Source organism: Juglans microcarpa x Juglans regia, chromosome 1S (genome assembly GCF_004785595.1).
Source record: "Juglans microcarpa x Juglans regia isolate MS1-56 chromosome 1S, Jm3101_v1.0, whole genome shotgun sequence".
Taxonomy (NCBI): Eukaryota; Viridiplantae; Streptophyta; class Magnoliopsida; order Fagales; family Juglandaceae; genus Juglans; species Juglans microcarpa x Juglans regia.
The window spans coordinates 18,139,057-18,164,578 of NC_054595.1; the positions used below are offsets into that span (position 1 = coordinate 18,139,057).

Here is a 25,522-nt window from a genome sequence, read left to right on the forward strand (position 1 = left end):
GAGGTCGAATTCAAGGCATAGATAATACACTGCAGGAGTCAAATAAGCAGGGTTCATATGCTAGACTTTATACGAGTTATTAAAACTGAGGTTGATTTTCTGAAAACTTTGCATATTTTGTAATGAAATGAGAACTTGGGAAAACAAAACCAACCCCGATCGCTTATTTGCATTACTCATGAAATCTGTGTGGAAAAATAAATAAATAAATAATTTTCTGAGATGCATTGTGTAGACATGAGCTAAATTCTATCATGTGATCTCTGAAATCTGAAAAAGAGCAATATTAGGAATCTGAAAAATTGTGCATTTATTTAGAAAGATGCTCTGACTTTTGTTTCAGTATGTGAAAATGACCTGATTATGTTTTGGTACTCTGTTTTATTTTGATATAACATCAGAAAACCTTTGGCATGGTGTACTGATTTTTGTATCTGACTCTGTCTCTGCTTTGCTCTGCTCTGTTATGCTCTGCTCTGTTTGGGTTGCTACCAACTTCTCTGTCTCTGAGTGCACCCACTTTGGAAACAAAGTGGTTTTATTGTGGTCTTTCTTGTGTGCACACTCGGGGCTCCAAAAAGAATAAAAGAAAGATTTCACATCTGTCTCTGCCTGGTTTGGCCATCGGGGTTAGCACAACCATATCACGTGGGGTGAAACATGGTCTCTACTCTGTTTTGATATGATGATGATACTCAGTTTATGTTATGCCAAAGTACCATGGGTTTTACTTGTCTTAAAACCATCGCTCGGTTACTTTTTAAAACATATTTTGTTTTGCACGATAACTCTGGAAAATATTTTGTTCTACATGTTGTACTTTGTAAATGCTCATATTTTGCATGCTAGCATATGTCATCTGCTTACTGAGTTGTTGATAACTCACCCCCTTATCTTCATAATATTTTCAGATGATGTGGAGAGTCCAACTGAAGACTTGGATTAGAATGATGAGCATGATTAAGCTGAGGAGATAGTATTAAAAGAAAGAATTATGATGTCTTTTAGATTTGATGTCTTTTAGATTTAATTATGTTTTTGGGTTTGGTAAGACTTATGAAATTATCAGTTTGGTATGTTATGACTACCAGGAGATTGTGGACCCCTTGGTTTATTACTATTGCAGTAATGACTTTGCGAAGTTTTTAATGTGTTTATTTAGAAGATATGAGATGGATTTTGCTTATGAAGTATTTTGGAGATTTTTTTTTTTTCTTAGATGTGTTGGGAGACATGTTATAAGTAACAGGTAATAATTCTCCAACCCACCCGGGTATGGAGTGTTACATTATTACTCTATAGCAATTAATTACATGAAGAATGAACTTGAGGAGAAGATGTTGCTTAACCTTGATAAGAAGAAATGGACTGATGGCTTGACACTTAAGAATTGAAATTGTATTGTACGTTCATAAGATAATATTCCTGAGTCTTTCCCTGCTTCAAAACTTACAGGATGGATGGATGTATGCCACCTAAAAGATAATGGAAGTTAAGTGAAATGCGAGACAAAAACTCTGGATAATATTTATACGTATATGCATATGCATAACAGTAGATGACATATTCTCGTATAGGAGGCATCATGATTTCCCACGGATTAAGCAGAAACTGCAAACATCTTGATGGCGTATTTACAGTGAAGATGTCAATTGAGAAAGAACAACATGCCTTTTACGGTTTAGCTCAATTAGCAGCGATGCCACTGTCAATTCTCCTTGTTTTTATTCTCACGCTACCGGCATTTATCCCTTCATTGTACTTACATGTTTCATTGCTTTGGATTATTTTGATCCACATTTTTGTACATTTGCGTACCTGTCCCCAAGCCGAAAGGGTGTCATACATATGCCATCGAGATCCATAATTTTGAACTTTTGTGTTCGCATATTTTCTAGCATAAGGTGGCCAAGAATGCTAATCTCGTTTGTTTTCACAACTCTTTTAAATTTATCTCATCTAATCATTACAATTTTTTTAAATTTTCGCACAAAATAAAATAAACAATTCAATTTTTTCAAATTTCAATACAAAATAAAATTAAAAAATATATATTTTAACAATATTTTATTCAACTTCTAATTTTAATTTCAACTCATCTCATCTCATCTCATCTTCGAAAACAAAGGAGTAAAACTCTTTAAATTTAAAAAACATTCTTTGTCCAAATTTGAAGGTTTTAAATGAGAAAAAGATAGATATATTAAGTGAATTTTACAATATTTATTGATGTTCATGAATGTTATGAAATTCGCTTCATATATCTTTAAAATTCTACTTAAGCACAAAAATTTGGATAAGAAGTTGAGAAAATCTTGATTAGAGTTAACCTCGAGAATGACAATACCTTTAAATAGTCATTAATCTAACGCACACCCTGACAAACACTTGCAACCGAAAGAAGACAAGTCCGGGAACAAGAGTACTGCCTCGACTTCAAACTATAAATACCATTTCCCTGCTATATTCCCTGTCAAGTTCAAGAAACTCAACACTCTTAACTCATCCTCTTTAGAAGTTAAAAGTTCCCAGCTAGTTTTAATCCTTTAGGAAATCATGGGTGTAATCACATATGCAGACGAGTACACTTCCCCCATCACTCCAGCCAGATTGTTCAAAGCCTTGGTCCTGGATGCTCACAACCTGATCCCAAAACTCATGCCACAGGCTATTAAAAGCATTGAATTCACTCAAGGGGATGGAGGCGCTGGTAGCATCAGGCAGATCACTTTCGCCGAGGGTAACCAAGCTAGCATATGTTATTTTATCATTACAAGATTTCACATCTTTAACTAGAAGAATTATATTATATACCGCATTCTCATCTCACTTTTGTATGTGACATTACTCATAAAGCATTAGATCAACTCTTATTTCTCTGAACAAAAAAAAAAAAAAAAAAAATCCAATGGCTGATGGATAATGTCAGATTGATACAGTTAGTATTGGAGAAGAATGTAACGCGATTGTTATACGTGCAGGTAGTCAATTCAGCACACTTAAGAACAGAATTGATGAGGTGAATGAAGAGAACTACTCATACAAGTACACTGTGATCGAAGGTGATGCATTGGCTGAGAAGCTGGAATTCATAACTCATGAGGTCCAATTCGAGCCAACACCAGATGGTGGCAGTAAAAATAAGATGATAACAAAGTACCATACCAAGGGTGACATTGTGATCAAGGAAGAGGACATCAAGGCTGGCAAAGAAAAAACACTGGGGATGTACAAAGTTGCAGAAGCCTATCTCCTCCAAAATCCTGATGCCTACGCTTAATCAGCACTGTTTTTTTCTTGAATATTAGTGCTCTTTCGGCCAGTCTCTTATTATAATTCTGCTTGCTGGTGTGGCTTCTTATGCTTCTGTCTGTCTGTCTGTAATCGCCATGGATTGGCGTTGTAATAATTCTCAGTCAGCAATGATTGTGGGTGTTAATTATTGTAATCATGCACTGTTTCTTCCAATATAGCTATACTCTCTTGAGAAAGTTAAAAGCCTGGTTTGGATGAGAGCTAGATAACATAAACATGATTCCTGTGGTTGTTTCATTTTGCATTGATTTAAAGTTTCGAATGACCTAATAATATTAATTAACTTCTTTTTTTCTCATTCTCTCCACAGAAATTGAAAATACGATATATCACTCGATAAATTAAGAGGCCAGAACCATTTCATGTGCTGCTTGTACTTGATTGAAATTTTATTTTTTTAAAAATGGGTTTTTTGTTTTTTTTTTCAATTTTGGACTGATCAAATAAAGAGATTAATAAAAGTGGATGTCTAAAAGAGATTCCCACATTTTTTAAAAAATAAAAAATAAAAGAAAAAACCATTTATCTAAGGAGTAATTCTATATACAATCATGAAATACGTAAATACCGCGTAATTGTTTTGAAAAAGAGTGGGGTCTACTATTAAAAAATTAATTTTTTTCATGTAGGTCTCATGTTTTATTCACCTTTTTCAAAGCGATTACACGACGGTTGCACAATTCATAGTTGCAAATATCTTTTCTCTTATGCAAGACGGTGTGATGTTTCCTTTACAATTTATTACTCCCAATCCTAGAACATGAAAGAGAAATATATATCTTATTAGTGTTAAAGAACTGCTACATATACAAATTAAACCCACAAACTGACATGATTTCCTGAAATCTATTAGATCTACTTTATAATTCCCAAACATAATTTTTTTTTTTTTTTTTTTTTTTTTCCCTGCTGAAACCGGCCTACCTAATCTGAAACCATGGAAACTCCGTGTCACTAATCGTGACCCTGGATATTTTTCTTTCTTAAAAAGAATCTTCCACCCCGTGTTGATATGGTCGACTTCACAAAGAGTTCAGGTTCATATTATAATTGAACACCACAATGGACTTTGAACATAGACGAATATTACAATATTAAATCAAGCTAAAGCCACCTACCCTCTCCCCAATTTCTGCATAGCTACAAAAATAAGGTCTTCCCATTCCCCTCTCAATACAATTCCCTCACTGATCCCCTTCATTTCATCTCTTTCTTCGTAGCATTGCCCTTGGTTCGTAGTTTCAGCAGTTATGGGTGTCATCAAAATCAGCCATTCTTTTGCAACTCAGGTTACTCCGGACAGGATGTTCAAGGCCTTGATCATGGACTCCCATAACATCTGCCCCAAGCTCATGTTCTCATCCATAAAGAGTATTGAATTTGTTGAAGGCCAAGGAGAGGCTGGGAGCATCAAACAGATCAATTTCACTGAAGGTAATTAGCAATATGATCTGTATTTTGAAAACAAATATGTAGTTATGTTAGTTGTAACATAATAAAAATGGTCTGTTTGTTACAATCTGCAGCAAGTCCTTTCAAATATGTGAGGCACAGGATTGATGCAATTGATGAGGAGAAGTTCACATGCAAGCACACTTTGATCGAAGGCGATGCATTAATGGACAAGCTTGAATATATTACCTATGAGGTGAAGTTTGAGGGATATGGCAGAGGAGGATGTATCTGTAAGTTGAGCAGTGAATACAAAGCAAAAGAAGGTGTAGAGATCAAAGAAGAGGATATTGAGCTTGGAAAGGACAGAGCCATAGGGATGTACGAAGTTGTGGAGGCCTACCTCTTGGCGCACCCTCGTGCCTATACTTAAAACAAGTCATGTAATGATTTTCGGCATCTGGCTTTAATGGATGATTCTATCTGAGTGTATGTATGTCTTGCTTTCTTCCAAGAAATTTTCTTTTTTGTTCTTTGAGATTGTGCAAAAGATAATTAATATGTGAATTACCATCACCTTATTGTTTGTGATTACAAATTTACAACTCAATCTGTTATAGAGCGATTAAAAAGTGTGTTCTAGCAGTCCCAACAACTTCATTAACCAACATGGGCTGCGAGCTCATTGACATTTGTTTCAGTGACAGTCTGTATACTTGGACAACTGGAAGATGAGGCAAAGTCAACATGAAAGAGAGACTAGAAAGAGTCATTGCCACAATCCCATCTGACTCAATTTAATTCCTAAATTCTGCAGTATCTCATTTCCTAGCCACCTCTTCAGACTCCCAAATACTGCTGGTGCTGATCTCTATCTTCCCCTGGCCAATTTATTTGAGGAATTATGGATTCAAGAGGAATCTTCCTTTAAGGTGATGTCGACAGCTTGGAATCAACCTTTTTGGTGGGTCCTCCTGTATATGCCATAACAAAACAAGGATGGGGAATTCAAGCGATGCATAGCCAGCCTGTATATGCCCCACAATCCAGGTCCAGCTAAACTCAAAGTAACAGCTCATTTTCTTTAATACTCTATTTGAGTATAGTATTTATTTTAATAAAGCATACTCGTACCGCCTAAAATGGATTTGCTCCTTCAATATTCTGTAACACGCCCATCAAGCCAAACTCCAGAGATGGCGATGAAGAAGGCGAGAAGGATGGCATCTTCTGGGAGTCTAGAGTCAAGTACGAAGGAAGGGAAGGGAGTTCAGTTCAGTTAGTACTTTAGTTGGGTATGGGCCATGTTGTTAAGTGGACTGAAGTGGTATTTATTTGGGTTGTGGTAGTGTTATTTTCTTGAGTGTTTTGTAAGTGTCGGCCTTGAGAATTTCAGGCCTTACGTAATGTTTCGAGTCTGGGCTGGACCCGTATCTGGATCAAGTATATTTAGTGGTCTTAATTTCCGTCAAAGACGTTAGGTCCATCTGAGGGTCACCTGCTTTGTAATGAACCAGAGACTGTTGTTTGGTTATTCTAAAAATAATTGGAATCTTTTTCTCTCACTTTCTTTATCTAAATCTGGAGGTTTTCTCACCTTCCAAGTGGGATCTTTCTTTAATACCCTTAATCCATTATAAAACCGTTACATTTGGTATTAGAGAGATACCGGATTCTATGAGAAAAATATGATTTTTATGGCTGAAAGAACCCGCATGACACAACTGCAAGATGGTCTGGTAGCCTTGAAAAAGTCCATCGATGCAGATCTGGCAACCCTGAAAAGACAAATGGAAGCAATGATGCAACATATGACATATTAAACAGCTGAAATGCAAAAAAGAAACGGAAGCAACAGCCCAGGTGGCTCTTCATTGAGGGTGTTGAATTGGGAAGAGGTGGGGAAGTGCAAACCAGATCTATCAGACTGGATTTCCCATTGTTTCATGGGAAAGACCCCACGGGTTGGTTATATAAAGTAAACTAATTTTTCTCTTTTTACAACACTTTACCCCAACACCGAATACGGTTGGCCTCATTTCACATGGAAGAGCAGGCCCTTGTGTGGTTTCAAAACCTTGAAGAATCTGACCAGCTAACTGACTGGGATTCCCTAGTTAGATCCTTATTCCTACAATTTGGTCCTAATGCCTATGATGATGTTATGAAGCCCTAACTAGGCTAAGGCAAGGAGGTTCTATGGAAGAATATAAGGCAAGGTTTGAATCCTTAGCCAACAAATTGAGGAGGTTATCTGACCCCTATAAACTAAGTTGTTTCTTAAGTAGCCTAAAGGATGAGATTAAACTTCCAGTGAGAATGTTTAGTCCCTCAACCCTAGCTACAACGTATAGCCTCGCCAAAATCCTAGAAGATAACCTCAACCTAGCCAAGAAATAGACCAAACCCACTCACTACCCTTCAACAGAACCAGGTTTATTGAAAACCCCACCCAACAAAAAAACAACCAGCTGAACCCACAAAAAAATAACCTGACAGTTCACAAGATTAACCAAGCTCAAATGAAAGATTGGAGGGATAAAGGGCTATGTTATTATTGTGACACCAAATGGAACCTATGTTATAAATGCCAAAACCCAAGATTGTATTTACTAGAGGAAGTCTTGACTAAAAATGATGAAGAAGGAACTCTTGAAGAAAACTAACCTAGAGTGGAAAATACAATGACAGTGGGGGAAGTTAATGTTGTACAGGTAAATTCCAAGATATCCTTGCATGCTTTGATAGTCTCCTTCGGGCCCAAGACAATGAGAGTAAAGGGTACCATAGGAAATACTTGGATTACCATCCTTATTGATACAAGGTGAACCCATAACTTCCTAGACCCAGCAATATTAAACAAAGTTGCTTTGCCCCAAATAATCCTTAAAAAAGTCAATGTAAAAGTGGCCAATGGTAACTTGCTCCCTGGTGAATGGAAAAGTAAAGTTGTGATGGTGAAAATCCAGAAGGTGGTCTTTACTTTGGATGTTCATGTGTTAGTACTTGCAGGGTGTGACATGGTTTTAGGAGTGCAATGGCTCAGGCAGTTTGGACCCATTTTGTGGAATCTTGGAAAGTTGACCATGCAGTTCCATTACCAAGGAAACACCATGACCCTCCAAGGCTTAACTCCAGCACACTTAATTGAAGAGGGGTCTCTACACCAAGGAAACAAGTTAGAAAAAAGATAGTGTTTTTGCATGTTATGGAAGGGATAATAGAAGATAAACAGCAGAAAGTAGAAGGGGATTTAGCCACGATTCAGACTTTGTTGCAGTCCTATGAGAATGTATTCCATGAGCCTAAAGGACTACCCCCTACCCGGGCTAGGGACCATGCTATCAATTTGCTGCCAGGTACCAAGCCTATTTCTATAAGGCCTTACCATTATTCGTATTACCAAAATGAGGAAATTGAAGAAATTGTAAGGGATCTTCTGGATTCAGGGGTCATACAACCTAGCCAAAGTCCCTACTCCTCACCCGTTCTCTTAGTTCAAAAGGTCGACGGTTCATGGAGGTTATATGTCGATTATAGGGGTGTAAATCAAGCCACCATCAAGGATAAATTTTTCATTCTGGTGGTAGAAGAGTTAATAGATGAATTGTAAGGGTTGAAGTTTTCTCGAAACTATTAGAGTTAAGGTTCGAGTAGCACCAAATAAGGATCAAACTTGAAGATTTTTCCAAGACAGCTTTTCGAACCCACGATGGACACTACAAGTTCCTAGTGATGCTCTTCGGGCTGACCAACGCACCATCCACCTTTCCAAGGTTGATAAACGAGGTATTTAGACCCTTCCTTCGCAGATTTGTGTTGGTGTTTTTTACGACATTTTAGTTTACAGCAAGAGTGAAAATGAGCATGGAACACTTGAAACTTACCCTGGACACATTGAGACAACACCAACTTAATGCTAAACGTGGTAAGTGCAGTTTTGGTTGTCGTGAAGTAGCATACATTGGCAACTTTATTTCAGAATTGGCAGCCATAAAGGATTGGCCACTCCCGAGCACTTTAAAAGGTCTAAGGGAATTTTTGGGCCTCACCAGCTATTACCAGAGATTTATAAAGGGTTATGGGGAGATAGCTGTCCCACTTACCGACATGCTGAAAAAGAATAACTTTGAATGGACAAAAAAAATCTAAGGATGTTTTTTTATCAACTTAAGCAAGCTGTGGTGAAACGGCCAGTGTTAGTACTACTTGATTTCTCTTTTCTCTTTGTGATTGAATATGATGCATTGGGTTCAGTAATGGGGGCTGTTTTAATGCAAAAAGAAGACCATTGGATTTATTTAGCCAAGCTTTGAAGGGAAGAACTAACTATATGTCGACCTAAAAGAAGAAGTTGTACACAATTATGGCAGCGGTGTAAAAATGGAGGCCATACTTATTAGGACAGCCCTTTGTGATAAAGACTAGCCAACAAAGCTTGAAATACATTTTTTTTATATACATGGGGATGGGGGATTCAATCCTTGGTTCTCTTAATGAGAAACTAAGGTATTGCCAATTGATCCAAAGGATCTTGGCAACAAAGGTTGAAATACTTGCTAGATCAAAAAGTAGGCACCCCTGTACAACAAAAATGGGTCACCAACCAGTTGGGGTATGAATTTTGTTAGAGTATAAGAAGGGAAAAGAAAATGTGGTGGCTAATACATTGTCCCGAAAGGAAACTAAAGGAAAATGCTCTATTTCCTTAATTTATGGGATGGGTCGAAGAGTTAAAGATGGCATATGGAGAGGAAGAAGATCTTCAACAGTTGGTGAGATAGTGTAAAGAGAATAAATTGGCCCCAGCTTACTCGTTGAGAGGGGAGTTGCTTTTGTATAAAAATAGGCTATATATTCCATCCCAATGATCATTTAATGCTAAATTATTGGAGTTTATGCACAACAGTCCGTGGGGAGGCCACTCAGGGTATGATAAGATCGTTCAGAGTTAGAAAGGAGTTCTACTGACCAGGATTAAAAAAAAATGTCAAGCAGTTCATAAGAGATTGTGATTTGTGCCAGCGAATAAAAATTGATAACAACCTGCCTAGTGGGTTACTCCAACCCCCTTCCTATACCCCAACAACCAGGGTCCCATATTATTATGGATTTCATCAATGGACTGCCTAATTCACAAGGATTTAATAGCTTGTGGGTAGTAGTGGACAAACTCACCAACTATGCACACTTTGTTCCCCTCAAACACCCTTATACTACCTAAACAGTAGCAGAGTTTTTTTTTTTTTTTTAAGTGTTTTCAAATTGCATGGGCTACCACTGTCCATTAAATTGCATGGGCTACCACTGTCCATTGTTTCAAACAGGGACAATAAGTATACAAGTAAATTTTGGTATGAGTTTTTCCCACCCTAAAGGGTGCAAATGAACATGAGTACTGCCTACCATCCTTAAATGAATGGTCAGACAGAGGCTGTTAACAAGGCAGTGGAGAACTACTTACGATGTTTCTCGGGTGACAAACCCGAAGATTAGTCTACTTGGGTACCTCTAACTGAGTGGTGGTACAACACAACCCTACACCACTTCACTAAACTCACCACATTTCAAGCCCTGTATGGATACCCTCCACCAAGACTCATCAATTACATCCAACGGACTGCTAGACTAGAAGCTATGGAAACTAGTTTACTGACTAGGGGCCAGATTTTATAAATTCTCAAGCATAATTTACATAGAGCGCAAGAAATGATGAAAAAATATTCGGATCTCAAAAGGACGGAACAAGAACTTCAGGTTGGTGATTGGGTATACATGCGCCTTTAGTCGTACCAACAGATCTCCATCTCCCACTGCCGTGACCTCAAGCTATCCCTGAGGCATTACGGTCCCTTCCAGATCCTTCAAAGGGTGGGATCTGTGGCCTATAAACTGGATCTACCCTCAACTGCAAGGATTCATCCAACATTTCATATATCTCAGTTTAAAAAGAAAATCGGGGCAAGGTTTACAGTGGTGCCTAAGCTTCCGCCAGTGGACTCCATGGGGTTCTAAAGTCAGAGCCTGAAGAAGTCCTTAGGCACCGTTTGACCAAAGTTTGCAACCAGCCACAACCAAAACTCTCCATCCACTGCCGAGGGTAGAATGCTGAAGAGACGATATGGGAGACCATCGGCAGCTCAAGGAAGACTACCCCTACCTTGTGGGCAAGGTCTTCTAAGAGGGGAGGGTCTGTAACATGCCCATCGAGCCAAACTCTAGAGATGGCGACGAAGAAGGCGAGAAGGATGGCATTTTTTGGAATTCTAGAGTCAAGTACGAAAGAAGGGAAGGGAGTTCAGTTGAGTTACTTCAATTGTTACTTTAGTTGGGTATGAGCCATGTGGGCCATCTTGTTAAGTAGACTGAAGTGGTATTTATTTGGGTTGTAGTAGTCTTATTTCCTTAAGTGTGTTTTGTTAGCGTCGGCCTTGAGAATCTCAAGCCTTACATGGTGTTTCGAGTATGGGCTAGGCCCATATATGGATCGAGTAAACTTAGTTGTCTTAATTTCTGTCAAGGACCCTAGGCTCTTTTGAGGGTCACCTGCTTTGTAATGAGCCAGAGGCTCTGTTGTTTGGTTATCCTGAAAAAAATTTGAATCTTTTTCTCTCACTTTCTCTCTGTAAATCTAGAGGTTTTCTCACCCTCGAAGTGTGATCTTTCTTTAATATCCTTAATCCATTATAAAACTATTACATATTCATATAGCTCTCCTTTCACTCCTCTAATTGGGAAAATTGAACATATGATACAATGGCTATGAACTCTATTTTACTCTTTGAGATTGTCTATATATATATATATATATATATATATATAGAGAGAGAGAGAGAGAGAGAGAGGACTATTTGGAAGCCTATACATTGAGACATTAAACACACCATTAATGTCAAAATGTGTCACATTAATTAATTAGCATAAAAAATATTGAACTTTTGAATTTGTATAATTGCTCGTCTCACAATAAGTAGCATGTTTACGCACTCATTTATAAATAGCAGAATTCTACTGTCATATTGATGAGCTATTTGATTTTTCCAGATTTTCATTTAAAGACCTTATTGATAAGTAGACAAAGTTTCATGAAAAACAAAAAGAGAGAGAGCCTAAACCTTGGGAAAATGATAAAGATATAACCCTTTTTACAATTATTTCACAACTTTATTTTAAAATGAGGATATTTTTATAAAATGAGTAGTAAAATAATTATGCGATTATACGAAAATGCACCTCATTTAACAATAACTTCCGGTCTTCCACAGTCCAAATCCCTTTGTATGAAATTTATAGTATAAAATGTTGCATATGCTCATGTCCAGAAATAGCTTTTAATCAATGAGTCCTTGAAAAAGCAACACATGCCCAGTAAATGGGGTGTAGAACAGATTGTTTAGTACTCCATTAATGTCGAGAGGGCATTTGGCAGGCAATATATTGGAGTCACCAACCTTGAGGTGCCTGAAAAATCATCTACATTGAACCTCGCACCATGTTTAAAATCAAGAAAGACTAGCTAAATTGAAGCCAGTAGGCATCAAGTAAGTAACTATATGAAGGAATCTCCAAGTTTAAGCAGAAGTACTCCCTCTCGAACAAGCAGCAATACTAGGCATAATTAAAAGTGGATTCACCAAGTTGCTATCAAGCAAAATGTAAGCAATGGATCTCAAATAGCTACTTAAAAACTTGCAACTACAAAAAAACTGAGCAGTTCTTCACGGATTATGCAGCAAATTCGACTGTTCGACAAGTTCGAAGTCAAAACTGCCTATTCATGGTACCACTTAAAGGTACGGCAACTTATTTAGCATAAGAACAGAATCAGTTGGCTCGAATGAATTATCACATAAAAACAAGCATTAGTAGTTTAGATTATGAAGTAAATCTAAAACTAAGAAATCCCCAATGTACTAATAAAACTAACAGCAAAATATTTAATTTCCTGAGTCAATTTCAGTAGGGGAATCTTATTTTCAATCTCTATCAACCTTTACAACAAAAATGAAAGAAGGTTTGTGCCTTCCAACTCCAAAATATCGTTAGAGAGATAAACTACATCTCTATGATTGCATAGACAATTTGATAGCGGTTTCTTGTGACAAAAGAATTCCTTGATAGTGGATATCCTTCAGCCTATAAAGCTGCTTTTGATTGTTTGACCCAGAAAGCATGCATGCAAGGTTTTTTGTCATCTGCTCTAACTTTAACTATTTTGCATGGACGGTTTTGGATATCCTAATCTGTCTCTCTGACGTCCCCTGATTATAGATGGCCATCCGTCATAAAGTAAATTCCCTTCGAAACCCCTTTCTTGATGACTCCTGGAAGATAATCAAGCTATCAATGCCCTTCTTTCTTTCCATTCCTATAAAGAGATTCCTTGCATGTCCCACTCCTTTTGCTTTTAAAGTATTCCAACCCCGTGTACAAATAAATGCCACCTATTGGATTCTTCATTCTCACTTCATCATCTCCAATACGCCATACATACCAAGCAAACATCTCTTTGTTCCTCTATCTTCCTTATTGCCTCATGATTCCCGAGTTAGAGGTAAGCCTCCAAACCCACATCACCTATATCATTTTTATGCAGAATATTTAATTTCCATATTGTACATTGCAAGGGATTTTCCAACCGACTAGTCTTTTTCAAATGCAGAAACCTCAAGTCACTGAGATACAGGTCCGAATGGACTGCAATGGGTGTGTACAAAAGATAAAGAAAGCAGTACATGGCATTAATGGTAAGCAACTGATATCAAGAAAGTTCCTGAATTATTTTCTTCTGAATTTTCCTTCATGGTAGCAGAGAATCATCTACAAAATTGGGTGTGCCTGCTAATTCTTGAGTTGGCTTTGATTTTCCACAGGTATATATGATTTCCACATCGACTTCTCTCAACAGAAATTAACGATAATAGGGTGGGCAGATCCAGAAAAAATTGTCAAAGCCCTTAAGAAGACAAGGAAAATTGCTACCATTTGTTCATACATGGTACCAACAGAGCCCCCTGCTCCACCAACAGAACAAGCACCTCAGGAAGGTGGTGAACCAGCCCCTGATGCACCGAACCCTCCCCCACCAGAAGCACTGCCAGCCGAAGCAGCCCCACCACCAGATCCACCAAAAGAACCCCCAGCACCACCTGAGAATCCACTAGCAGATACTGCACCACCACCTAGGGCTCCAGACAATTACGTAAGCCAACCAACAGACAAACCCACTGGACCAAAAGATGTAGGAGAGGTCCATGTAATATACCGCCATCCACCTGACTACGGCTACAGATACAGTTACAGTCATGGTTATAGTGGAGATCAGCATAAGTACCATACGGGCCAAGGATTGCCACAAGAGCCACCACAACCCATGTATGTTACACACAGCTACAACACATACAGGCCATCACCTTATGTCACCGAATATGAGTATGTCCGGTCACCGCCACGACGCATACATTACAGTAGGATGGACCACTACAGTGATGACAACCATAATAACAACAGTAGCAATGGAAATATCATATCAATATTTAGTGAAGAAAATCCAAATGCTTGTAGGATAATGTAGAAAAAAATAAAGGCCTGTAAGGGAGCTCCCATGCCTCCCAAAGAGACTTGGAAGAAAGTTAATGAGGGTTTATCAGCAAAAGAATAGAATATAATGGAACAGTAATATTTTCTCATAAGCATGTGAGAAGATTTAGAAAAGAATTGGATTCCAGGCTTGTGTGTTGTGGAAGCTTTTCTTATTTTTATTTTCTGGGTTCTGACTTCTGAGGGCCAGCAGGTAGTACGTAGTATAAGACGTGTAATTAAATTAACATACATTGAGTCATTATGAAATAAATAAAACTTTTAAAAGAGTCTCAATATTAGCATCTTGATCTCTAAAATCTGGTTAAGCATCTTAGTCTTCTCTCCCCTTACTATCCTTATGTTTGTATTTTTCCTTTTTCTTTTTTGGGTAAGTTCAGCTTCATATAAGAAAAATACCAAGTACCATACCAATGGGGCCTACCTTGGTGTGATGCATACATGCGCCATAAAATGGCAAAAGGAAATGCCTAAGAACTGTTAGGAATTTGGACCTCCCAAATTCATCTCAGGATCTACTTTTTTGGTGAAATATGAAGAAAAATAGAGAAATAATAACAACACAATAATTTACGTGAAAACTCCTAAAAAAGGAGAAAAACCACCAGACCCAGAGAAAAAAATATACTATGTGAAAAATTATTACAATAACACAATTTTTCTCTTCACCCCAAATGACACCCACAAAGCTTCCCCACTAGCAAAACTTTAACTCTCACCTCTTTCCTTTTTACAAAAAAGGTTAATAGAGGAATTTTCTTAGAGTCACAAGTTACTAATTAAGCTTATGACTTGGTGTAATTAACTAAGAGGCCAAGCACCCTATTTATAGGCCATGTGCCTTGGCTCCCTTTACAAATCCCATCGGTGTGGGACTCCAAAAGGAGCACAAACCCAACAATCTCCACCTTGCAACTTTGGCTAGTCCCACAGCCACGCTCTAGCGCAATGAAGATCTTCATAGCTTCTGCCATCATGCTCCACCATAAAAGCATACCCACTCAGAATAAACTAATTCCAAGCATTTCAATTTCGGCTCGTGTCGAAAATAATCTTACTGAAAAATTATGGTGCAACTTCCACGTTTGGTTTTCTTGTAAGTTCATCAGCCATCGACATAAATTTCCACCACACACCCTACATTAATGCGAAACCAATGTCTATGTGCAAACTTGTGGACCCGCTAACATTAACACATCCTTTATCATGACAACTTTGAAAATTAGCGACATGCCATGAGGATGTACATGTCCCTTTAACAGACATCGTCTTCCATGGAGAGAGACACAACATTAGTTTCATTACCAGTATCTCCATTTACTGACTTGGAGCCACTTGCCGAACCTACTCCTACTCTTGGATAATTTTTCTTGACGTGCCCAGATTGTCCACACCCCCAGCAGACTACTTTCATCTTCATGGAGTTCTTCTTCTTCCCATTACTAGCTACTACCAATGCAAAGTTTTCAGGTAGACTATTTCTTCCACCACCTAATCTTCTTTCTTCAGAAAAGAGTTTACTGGTAACTTCTGAAAAAAATTATTTTCTCATTCCCATATATCAAAATAGGCTTCATATGCTCATAAGAAGGTGGAAGAGACCAGATGAGCCTCAAAGTTTGATCCTTATCATCAATTTTAACTCCAACAGATTCTAACTCAGAGACAATGCCATTGAGAACACTTAAATGATCTGAAATAGTCGTACCTTCACTCAGCCGCAGTGTATGAAACTGCTCCTTCAGGTACACCCGATTCGAGACACATTTCGTCTGATACAACTCTTCGAGTTTTTCCCAGAGTTCCTTTGCCGTAGATATTCCATGTACATTTGCAAGTACATTCTTGGTCAAGCACAGACGTATCGCACTTGCTGCTCTCAAATCCAGATCCTTCCAATCTTCATCGCTCATTACAGATCTGCTCTTTGTTTCATCAATCACGCTAGTATTACTGCTGACTTCAAGGGTTGGTCTATCTTTCAACGCCTTGTGTAATCCTAATTGAATCAAACATCCTTGACTTGAACTTGCCACAAGCCAAAATTGATTCTCCCATCAAATTTCTCCACCTCATATCTGATAGAATTTGAAGCCTTATTTCCTGACATTGCTTCGATGAATTTTTACCGTAAAAATGAATAGTACTCACTAAGTAAGTTCCCAAGAAAAATTATTCTTTCCTTGACAGAACTTCAAGATTCACAGGAAATATTGGAGGGTCACACTAGACCACTTAAATACCAATCTCCTAGACAGAACCTCCTTAGACTGTACGTATCCACATTACCACACCAAAGCTCCACCACCAAAAAGAACCTAGTGGCTCTGATACCACTTATTAAGAATTTGGATCTCTCAAATTCACCCCCAGGATCCACTTTTTTGGTGAAATATGAAGAAAAACAGAGAAATAATAACAACACAAGAATTTATGTGGAAACTCCCAAAAATAGGAGAAAAACCACCAGACCCAAAGAAAAAAAAATACACTATGTGAAAAATTATTACAATCACACAATTTTTCTCCTCACCCCAAATGACACCCACAAAGCTTCCCCACTAGCAAAACTTTAACTCTTATTTCTTTCCTTTTTACAAAAAAGGTTAATAGAGGAATTTTCTTAGAGTCACAAGTTACTAATTAAACTTATGATTTGGTGTAATTAACTAAGAGGCCAAGCACCTTATTTATAGGCCATGTGTCTTGGCTCCCTTTACAAATCTCATCGGTGTGGGACTCCAAAAGGAGCACAAACCCAACAAGAACAACCCAAAACCCACAGGACCCGGCTTTGCACCACTTGCATGGCCTTCATGCAAGTTAACGGCACAACCAAGAAAAAGCAGAAAATTCTCAACCTTGTAGCCTAATTAGCTCAACCCAACAACCAGAATGCAGAAGCTAACCATGGCAAAATAAAGTGCACATAACAGAGAGGAAAATCAACAAGCACAATGCAAAGGGATGGAAGGCAACCTACCAAAGGGATAGAAACTGCATGTCCAAAGTACGATCAAAAGTGCACATAGCTCAAACTGCATCTCCAGCCTGCACAAGCGCAACTGCAATTAGGCCACACAATTTTCACAGTCACACGAAAATAATCCACAAAAAAACATGTTAACCGGCTGCAAAGGATGAGGTACTGGAGTGAAGAAAGTTGCTATCATGAAGGCGCCAGCTAGATGCCAGCTTCCAACTGGATTGGGAGCCATGAAATCTAGTCATCAATTTTATCCTTTCTCTAACAAAGTAGAGAATACCAAAGTATAGATGAAGCTGTTTTCTAAATTTAACCCCTTAAGAGTCTAGTATTTAGAGTTTGAGTGGGGAGAGAGAGAGAGACCAAGAACCCTTTTCATGGTGTGTCAAAGTAACTCTAACTCAAGTAACAAAATGCCCATTCCAGCATTGGATTAATACTTGTGCAGATTAACCCAAGTCTAATATTTGGTCTTTAACTCTTTATTAAGTGCCCATACTGCAATCACAATCTAATTGGCATCCTAAGTATGCATGATACATTTTCAAAAATGGAAGAAGCAGAATAATGGGTCAAAACAGGCAAGCGCATGTTTTTAACAAAATTGCTTGGCCTTTCAGGAATGATACCGAATATATGCTTACAAAACTGTGCCCTGGTAAAAATTACAAGCAAAAATTAATAAAGAACAAATAGAATAACACTTGACTGGAAATTCTAAACATAACCCAAATCCCCTCCCCATGAGCAAGGAGGAAAACTAGACCGACAAAATTGTAGGCAATAAGGACAGGGAGAGAGCCTGGCCATTGAAAGGTTGAAGCCGCAGTTAATAAAGGCAGCACCTGCAGATACCACGTGCAAATTGATGTATATCCTGCAACATGTTAAGCCTCTGTCTTGATTCCTCGTTAAACTGCTAGAAATGCACAACCCATACGACATAATAAAATCGTTTCCCATCCACAAATTTGAGCAGCTCTACCAACATAAGGGTGTATTGAAGAAACCTTAATGTCAAGCTCCAAGTACCTCACCAAGGCTTGACCAAAAAAATGTCAATCAATCATGTTTGCCTACTAAATTTATGAACTTCTAGAACAAGTAATATATAAATCAAAAGAATATTGTTCTTATAAAAGTATTTACCTCTTATGATACAATGCACCTAGCTCTTGTCATCGCTCCTTTATTCAGATTCCTCATCTTCTTCTACAAAAAGAAATTTCGTTCACTTTCATTGATTTGGCTATCATACGCCAAAATGTGAGTTTCGTTCTGTGAATCCCTGTCGGTCTGTTAAAAGAGCATGAAGAGTTCATTTAAGCACCAACAAATTCATTAGATAATACTGCATTGATGAAAGGATGTAAAGTTAAAAACTGTGTTATCACAAGTTGCAAAGATATTGCAAAAAACTGTGTTCGGATGGCAACCCTTCTGGGTTTGGTAATCTGGATGAAGAGCACATGATTTAAGCATGTCACAGATGGTGGAATATAATAGAAAACCAAAACCCATTTCCATGCCCATGTTTTTGTTGGGGTATTTTACCTATGTTGAAAAAACGAATCCTCCCTTTCAACACACAGCTTACCGTCTTCTGGTCAGGGCCGGGCCGGTAACAACGTAACAAAAACCTGGTCCAATGAGTTAAGATAAAAGTTGTATAAAATATTATTATAATATTATTATTATTTTAAGATTTAAAAATATTAAATTGTTTATTATATTTTGAGTAAAAATTTAAAAATATTATAATAATTATATAAGATTAAATAAGTCAAGAAGTTTTTTTATCCAAACCTTCCCATGAGTCAAGATCTGAAAGGATGCATTTTTAGACCGACTTGCAAATAGAATTTTTCTTTTAAGAAAAGAAAACAGTTTTCGAGTTTTTCCCCCCTTTTGTAAAGGCGAAATGTCTCCTTGACGTAAAAGTCGCCGTTACAAGTTCCTTTAAAACGCCTAGATTTTGTAAAGCTTTTTCAGGGCTTGGGTTCTATTTTCCAGTCCGAGTTTAAGCAGGCTTTCACAACTGGGAACAATATCACATTGGACATTCTATCGAGGGGGGTGGGGGGAAGACAATGGCCAATAAAACAAAATAATATTAACGGAATACAGAAGTAAAAAGTGATAAAACTCATACAATCTATCTTAACCATGATAACCCAAAACCCTTTATTCCAATCTCGCATGGATCCTCTAGAATTTTCCTTTCATATTTTCCATCTCACTTGATATGTCACTCCACATTAAAATAAACATTTTACAATGAAATTACACTGCACTACTAACAGCATCGGATTACCTCTGCACCGCCACTATCAAAAATTTCCTTACACATGAATGAAGAAATGAAGCTGTACAAATAAGATGCACATCGCATCATGCATGAATGCAAATATAGGGGATGAAGAAACAAAATAGTGTAGACATGTGTCTTATTGGAAAGAATGTGGCCTAACTTGAAATGGTAAATGGTAGACGAACTTTCAGTTTTTTCCTCATGGTAAGGTAGGGCTGAAAAATATGATTGTAGTATGGACTAATGGAGGGATGGTATCATAAGGAAGCGGCTTTTCCATTTACATGCAGGAGGGAAAGGCAAGCTGAGGAAGACATTGGATTTGAGCTTTGAAGGTCAGGGCAAGCTTCGGGGAGCACGGACTCCGAAAACCCACAAACATTGGAACATTCCCAGGAAGTAGATCCAGAACTAATCGATAAGGAGACATTGAATAGACAGATGGAAGTAAAAGGAGATTCTTCTATCCCTGTAAAGCTTCCAGCAATTGTGATATTTGTTCCAATCACATCCTTCAAGGTCATCTGATCTAAAACAGGGAGAGCATTAGGATCATAGTTGTTGTCTGGATGGGATCCGCACTGACCAGTGGCAGCAAATCCCAGGTAGATGTTTTCCATTTCAACATCTGATATAATTATTCTCTTGATGTAACCACCTCTGCCCTTGGTGGTTCTAAACACAATGCCGCTAAACGAGTTGTACAGGTGGACCTGCTCAACATGCACGTCAGAAATGCCACCAGACATCTCACTACCAAAAGCAAGGGAAGAGCCTGAATATGATTTTAGGTGGACTTTTCTGATGTGAACATTAGTGGTGGGTCTCCCATAAGCAATGCCATACTCATCCCAACCACTCTTGAGGGCAATGGCATCATAGCCCATGTCAATGATGCAATCCTCTATGCATACATTATCAGAAGAATCTGAAAGCACAACAGAATATAAATGTGTCTGAGCAAATATCTTCTCATGTATTCATTCATTTTGAAACAAAAAAGAGGAACCCCAAATGCATGCTAGAGAGAGAGAAAGGGGGATTGTAAATCAACTAAAGGAGCAAACAGATAGTGACTGACATGTAATTTCAGAATATGGACTGTGAGACCTTAATACGACCTTAACATCACAACAAATTTACAATGCTTCTTCAAATGGTTAGATGATATCATCCCAAACAGAGCTCGGAGTTACAAGATACGGTTCAAATAAAGAGAAAACATATTCAAATGTTTCTATCTACTTATATTTTCCCAGTTCTCACCTAAGAATTGGGAGAAGATAACATCACAACAGCTCTGGGTTTTCTGGCGCAACTAAATTTTATAAAATTCTGTAAGTAATAGCTTTCTATAATTAACACAGTAGAAAAGGCCAGGTGGACCAGATATAGACTTATGAAGAATAGGCAGTTGATGTGAGAGTAAGCAGTATTTACACCTGATATCATTTTTCTCCCAAGAAACCAAAAGTGGCAAGTCAAATATCCTTACTGACCTGGGACTACACCAAGAGTGTAGGGGGAACAAGGAGGAGAAGAGATGGAGACATTTAGAACATGCACATTACTGCATTGAATCCAACAAATATAAACTCAAATCCCTCCAATTGTTAGGAAATAAACTTATATTTTAGAGAAAGGACGTGTACGAGTAGCTAAGGCTTTTATAAATACCTGCAATAGACTGGATGGATGTTATATGCAGGGGCATTCAAGAAAGTAAGATTTGAAACTACAACATATTCAGACGCTATAAACTCCACAAGATGAGGACGGCTGTAATTCAAAGAATGACCACTGTACCAATCCCACCAAACCGAGCCCTGCCCATTAATGGTTCCATTATCACCTAATGCAGCAAACAAAGGATGTCTAAATGAGGCACAGCTTACATAGAAAACATCTTCAAAAAAGGCAAAAAGAAACTTATAGTTAGATATACCTGTAATCACTACGTCGTGTAACATGTATCCATTTATCAAGCTTCGATATCTTCCTCCAGGAAGATCCATCCCTCTTCCATATGATGGTAATGGTTCAACAACTTCCCAATGAGATGGGTCCTTAGCAAAAGAAATTACTAATATTGTTAGAAGTATTTCTTGCACAATATCTTCAAACTGGTGCAGAAACCAATAAGACAGAAATGATAAACATGTGGTGCAAAAGGGACGGGCCGAAAATTACCTGAGATCCAAGAATGACAGCACCTTTTTCCAAGAAGAGTGTAAGGTGGCTGGTAAGATTGAAGCTTCCTGTAAGCCACCTTCCCGGTGGCACATAAAGCTGAGCACCACCCTTATCAGCAAAGGACTTGAGATAGAAAATGGCATTCCGGAAGGCTAGGGTATTCAATGTTTTACCATCTCCCACAGCACCAAACTCCAAGATGGACACGCTATGTGGTCTCGGCTCCAACGTCAGCTTGTAATCACACTGTCCATCACTCTCTTCTCCCTTCGTTTTAACAGCATTGCTAAATGCCAGCAGCAAGAGCAATGCCACCTGCGAGGCAGCAAAAATAAAATGGGAAGCAACCGATTCTCAGAAGAATTTCTACAAGCAAGAGTTTTAATTACTAACACGCAATTCAAAACGAAAATGAGAAGATAAAGTGCACAAGCACAAACAAAAATGAAGAATTTGATCAAATGGATACCATTGGAGGATTTCAAACGACCTACAAATCAGTTACATGAAAGAGAATCAATCAATGCTTTGATTATTTATAAAAAAAAAAAAAATGAGAAAGAATCAATACAAATTCCAGAGTGAATTAATCAATTCTCATGAAACCCACAGAAATACATTACGCAGGTAGAATATGCTGCCCATTGAATTGTCACTACAACATACGAATGTAATCTGCGCTTCTCCTCCGAAAAGACAGAAATTAACCAACTCTGAACTACTTAATATTTTGATAAGTTCGTAAACGAGTAAACTGGAAAAAATCTGCATTCATTAAAAGTTTTGCAAGATCAGACAAACTTTGATTATATCAAAGATCATCCATTAAAAAGCAATCTTAGAAAAAAAAAATGAAAGAGATTTGAGATTGCACACATAGAAAGACTGATAGATTTAACTTAAATCGAACACCTCCTTCAGAACTATTGACGAAAGCAAGAAGAATCTGCAACAGTCAACACAGATATAGAAAAACTAGAAAAAAAATTATATGTGGGCAATTAATCAAACCAAAACAAAACAAACGAGTTCTGAAACATCAGGTTTGGCAAAAAAGGAAAAAATATGAAGGGAAAAATACAACAAACCCAGAAAAAAGAAACGTACTTACTAGCATCTTCATGGGACAAAAGCCTTGGGAGCAGTCACTGACCAAAGAGACAAAGAACAGACGGTGAAGCCCAAACACCGGAAAAGAACAAAACAGCAGCAGCGGGATGGAGAAAAAAAGGAGCAGGGTAAGGAGGAGACGAAGAGGAGGAAGCACCCACAAAAACAGGGGAGCTCTCTGCAAGTATAGTTTGTATAGGTGCTTATTATCCGCATTGATTATGTAAATGACACTAAAAACCAATGCTTATAAATGGCAGGGAAAACAACAGTAGCATTGTTTTTTAAGGGAAAAAAATGACAGCTTTCCATGCACAGAAGCGGAAATCAAGCTCAGCAAAGTGCAAAGAGAATATAATATTAATAATTAGCCACTAAATTGGTAATTATTTCTCCCTTCCAATATGATTAATAACGTCTCTCGCCGACAGAATTGTTTGAAACGGCCCCATATCACAGAGAGATAGAGAGAGCCAACGGCCCAACAGAGCCATAGAATTGTCAGCGAGGGAATAGTGGTTTTGCTTGCTTACATTTGTTATGAATTGATGAGTGTAAGGACAAAAAAGAAAATGAGAGAACAATCCCATTAATTCGACTAAATTAAAATCATTTAATAGAAATAATATTAAATATTTTTATAAATTTATACTATGTTAACACGTGGAGTGATGTCGAGGGTGGTACGGGGAGAATGCGTGAAACTTGGGGTGATGGGAGAATAAAGGGTGGAATAAAAATAAGTGGAGGATGCATGGGGCATTGAGACCGCATGTGGATTGACAGAGCAGACAGGGAGAGAGAGAGGGGGATGTGGGCCACCTCAATCATGTCGAAAGTTGCCAGCCTGGCATCAATCACTTTGTCGTTTGACAGAACATAACACAAGACAACACACCTGATCAGGATCTCTCGTGGGTCCCTAGGTGATGGTCCGAATTCTGCCACGTAATCTATCCTTCAACCAATATTTTTTTTTTTTTGAAAGACAAACGGATCCTATGACAACAATCCACTTAGCTACGTTTATTTTCGCAAAAGTGGTAAGATAAATTAAGGATAAAGTTATAAAGTTAAATAAAATATTATTAAAATATATTTTTTTAATATATTTTTTTAAAAAAATAAAAAAATTTGAATTATTTATTTTATTTTGTATTAAAATTTAGAAAAGTTATAATGATTAGATAAGATGAGTTAAAAAGTTTCTTAAAAATAAATGAGATATTTTCATTGAGGTTGCAATTCTATGTTAAGTAGAGTTAAGATGAGTTGAGTTTTTTTATAAATAATAGTGAATTGAGATGGTGGAGTAAATTTTAAGACACTCACTTAATATGAGTTTAGATGTGTTTAGATATTAAAATGACTTATAAATCTCGCGTATAAATAGATGTTAAATTGAAAAAAATTATAAGTCTCACGTTGAAAAATATTTTAAGTTGAGATGAATTTAGATTTAAGAATTGAGTGTTTGAATGTTAGAATCAATTTAAAATTAAACTGAATTAAATTGATCTCAATAGAATCCAACAATCAAACGGGACATAAAGAAGTACAAAAATGAGATCTTTTATAAATTCAGTTATACAGGAGTGTCAAGTGGAATGCCAAGTATCGGCATATATACCACATAACTTTAGAAACAGCAAAAATAACACAAAAATAAGATTGGATTCCAAAAATGATATGATAAGTCTCTTCATCAAGCATCATCATAACTTATAAATATGGTTCTATAATTATTCAAAAAATAAAATAAAAAATATTAATATCATGTTGAAAGACTTATATCGGCTCGTTTTAATCTAAACGCTATTATATTGAATCCTGACACTTGTATCAAGTTTGTATTAAATTTATGAATTCCATTAAAATTTGTCGATATTGAAGTAAACATTAATGTAATTAGAGATACGAGAGATTAAACAAGGAGGAATGGATTCAGGTAGACCTCATGCTCGAAGATGAAGACGGTTAAAGAGTGGAAGAGGGCGGAGTTGAAGGGAATGAAAGAGTTTGGCGGCTTGGTGTGGTTGTTACTTGAATAAAAAATTTTATTTATCATCCTCACACTCTACACATTATATTTTTTTATTTTTTTTATTTTTTTTCTTATCAAATGTGTGGTATATGAATAATAAAAAAAAAATTCATTAAGTTTAAGAAGAATAAAAAAAAAAAATGTAGTGTGTGGGGATGATAAATAGTAAAATTCTGCTTGAATTATCGAGGAATTTCAATAGTGTCTAGTCCATTCTATTGGAAAGTTCTTTTCTTACTATACATATTTATTTTCTTTTTCTTTTTTCGTGCTGAGTATTTAAGAATAGTGTTTTGACTAATTCGGAAGTATACAAATTCTTGACAATGAGTTTCTTGCAAGTGAAATTCAAATAATTCAAAAGAAAAATCTCTAAATTCTATAATCTTTAAAGGTTGTTTACACTTAAAAGAAATTCGAACGAGCATACTTTCGGGTTCAAGATTTTTACCACTTACCAACTCTGGAGATTTTGTACATATCTCAATAGGGGCGGAACCATCCTACGGCTTGGGACTTCAACCCCCATTTTCTGAAAATCACAAGAGAAAAAAAAAAACAAACAATAATG

General features: G+C 37.3%; 4 protein-coding genes across 5 annotated transcripts; 3 read left to right on the plus strand and 1 right to left on the minus strand.

The window, feature by feature from the left end:
• The first annotated feature begins 2,556 nt into the window (after positions 1–2,556).
• On the plus strand, positions 2,557–3,280 carry LOC121246000 (major allergen Pru ar 1-like). The gene is made up of 2 exons (XM_041143957.1): positions 2,557–2,740; positions 2,982–3,280. Exons 1-2 carry the CDS (start codon positions 2,557–2,559, stop codon positions 3,278–3,280), a joined length of 483 nt encoding a protein of 160 aa, XP_040999891.1.
• Positions 3,281–4,422: 1,142 nt separating this feature from the next.
• LOC121246002 (pathogenesis-related protein STH-2-like) lies at positions 4,423–5,769 on the plus strand. The gene is made up of 2 exons (XM_041143958.1): positions 4,423–4,749; positions 4,842–5,769. The coding sequence occupies exons 1-2, from the start codon at positions 4,566–4,568 to the stop codon at positions 5,138–5,140; spliced, it is 483 nt and encodes a 160-aa protein (XP_040999892.1). The 5' UTR covers positions 4,423–4,565; the 3' UTR covers positions 5,141–5,769.
• A 7,390-nt stretch (positions 5,770–13,159) lies between these two features.
• On the plus strand, positions 13,160–14,534 carry LOC121246003 (proline-rich receptor-like protein kinase PERK10). The gene is made up of 3 exons (XM_041143959.1): positions 13,160–13,261; positions 13,370–13,454; positions 13,581–14,534. The coding sequence occupies exons 1-3, from the start codon at positions 13,244–13,246 to the stop codon at positions 14,279–14,281; spliced, it is 804 nt and encodes a 267-aa protein (XP_040999893.1). The 5' UTR covers positions 13,160–13,243; the 3' UTR covers positions 14,282–14,534.
• A 4,857-nt stretch (positions 14,535–19,391) lies between these two features.
• LOC121246005 (probable polygalacturonase) lies at positions 19,392–23,372 on the minus strand. 2 transcript variants are annotated; one of them, XM_041143963.1, is made up of 7 exons: positions 22,905–23,372; positions 21,971–22,112; positions 21,795–21,893; positions 21,550–21,670; positions 21,282–21,456; positions 21,104–21,174; positions 19,392–20,532 (listed from the first exon to the last, which is right to left on the minus strand). In XM_041143963.1, the coding sequence occupies exons 2-7, from the start codon at positions 21,971–21,973 to the stop codon at positions 19,862–19,864; spliced, it is 1,140 nt and encodes a 379-aa protein (XP_040999897.1). In that variant the 5' UTR covers positions 21,974–22,112; positions 22,905–23,372; the 3' UTR covers positions 19,392–19,861. The 2 variants fall into 2 exon arrangements, with proteins under 2 accessions (XP_040999897.1, XP_040999896.1); XM_041143962.1 differs by having other exon boundaries at positions 21,795–22,112; positions 22,909–23,372.
• Positions 23,373–25,522: the final 2,150 nt, after the last annotated feature.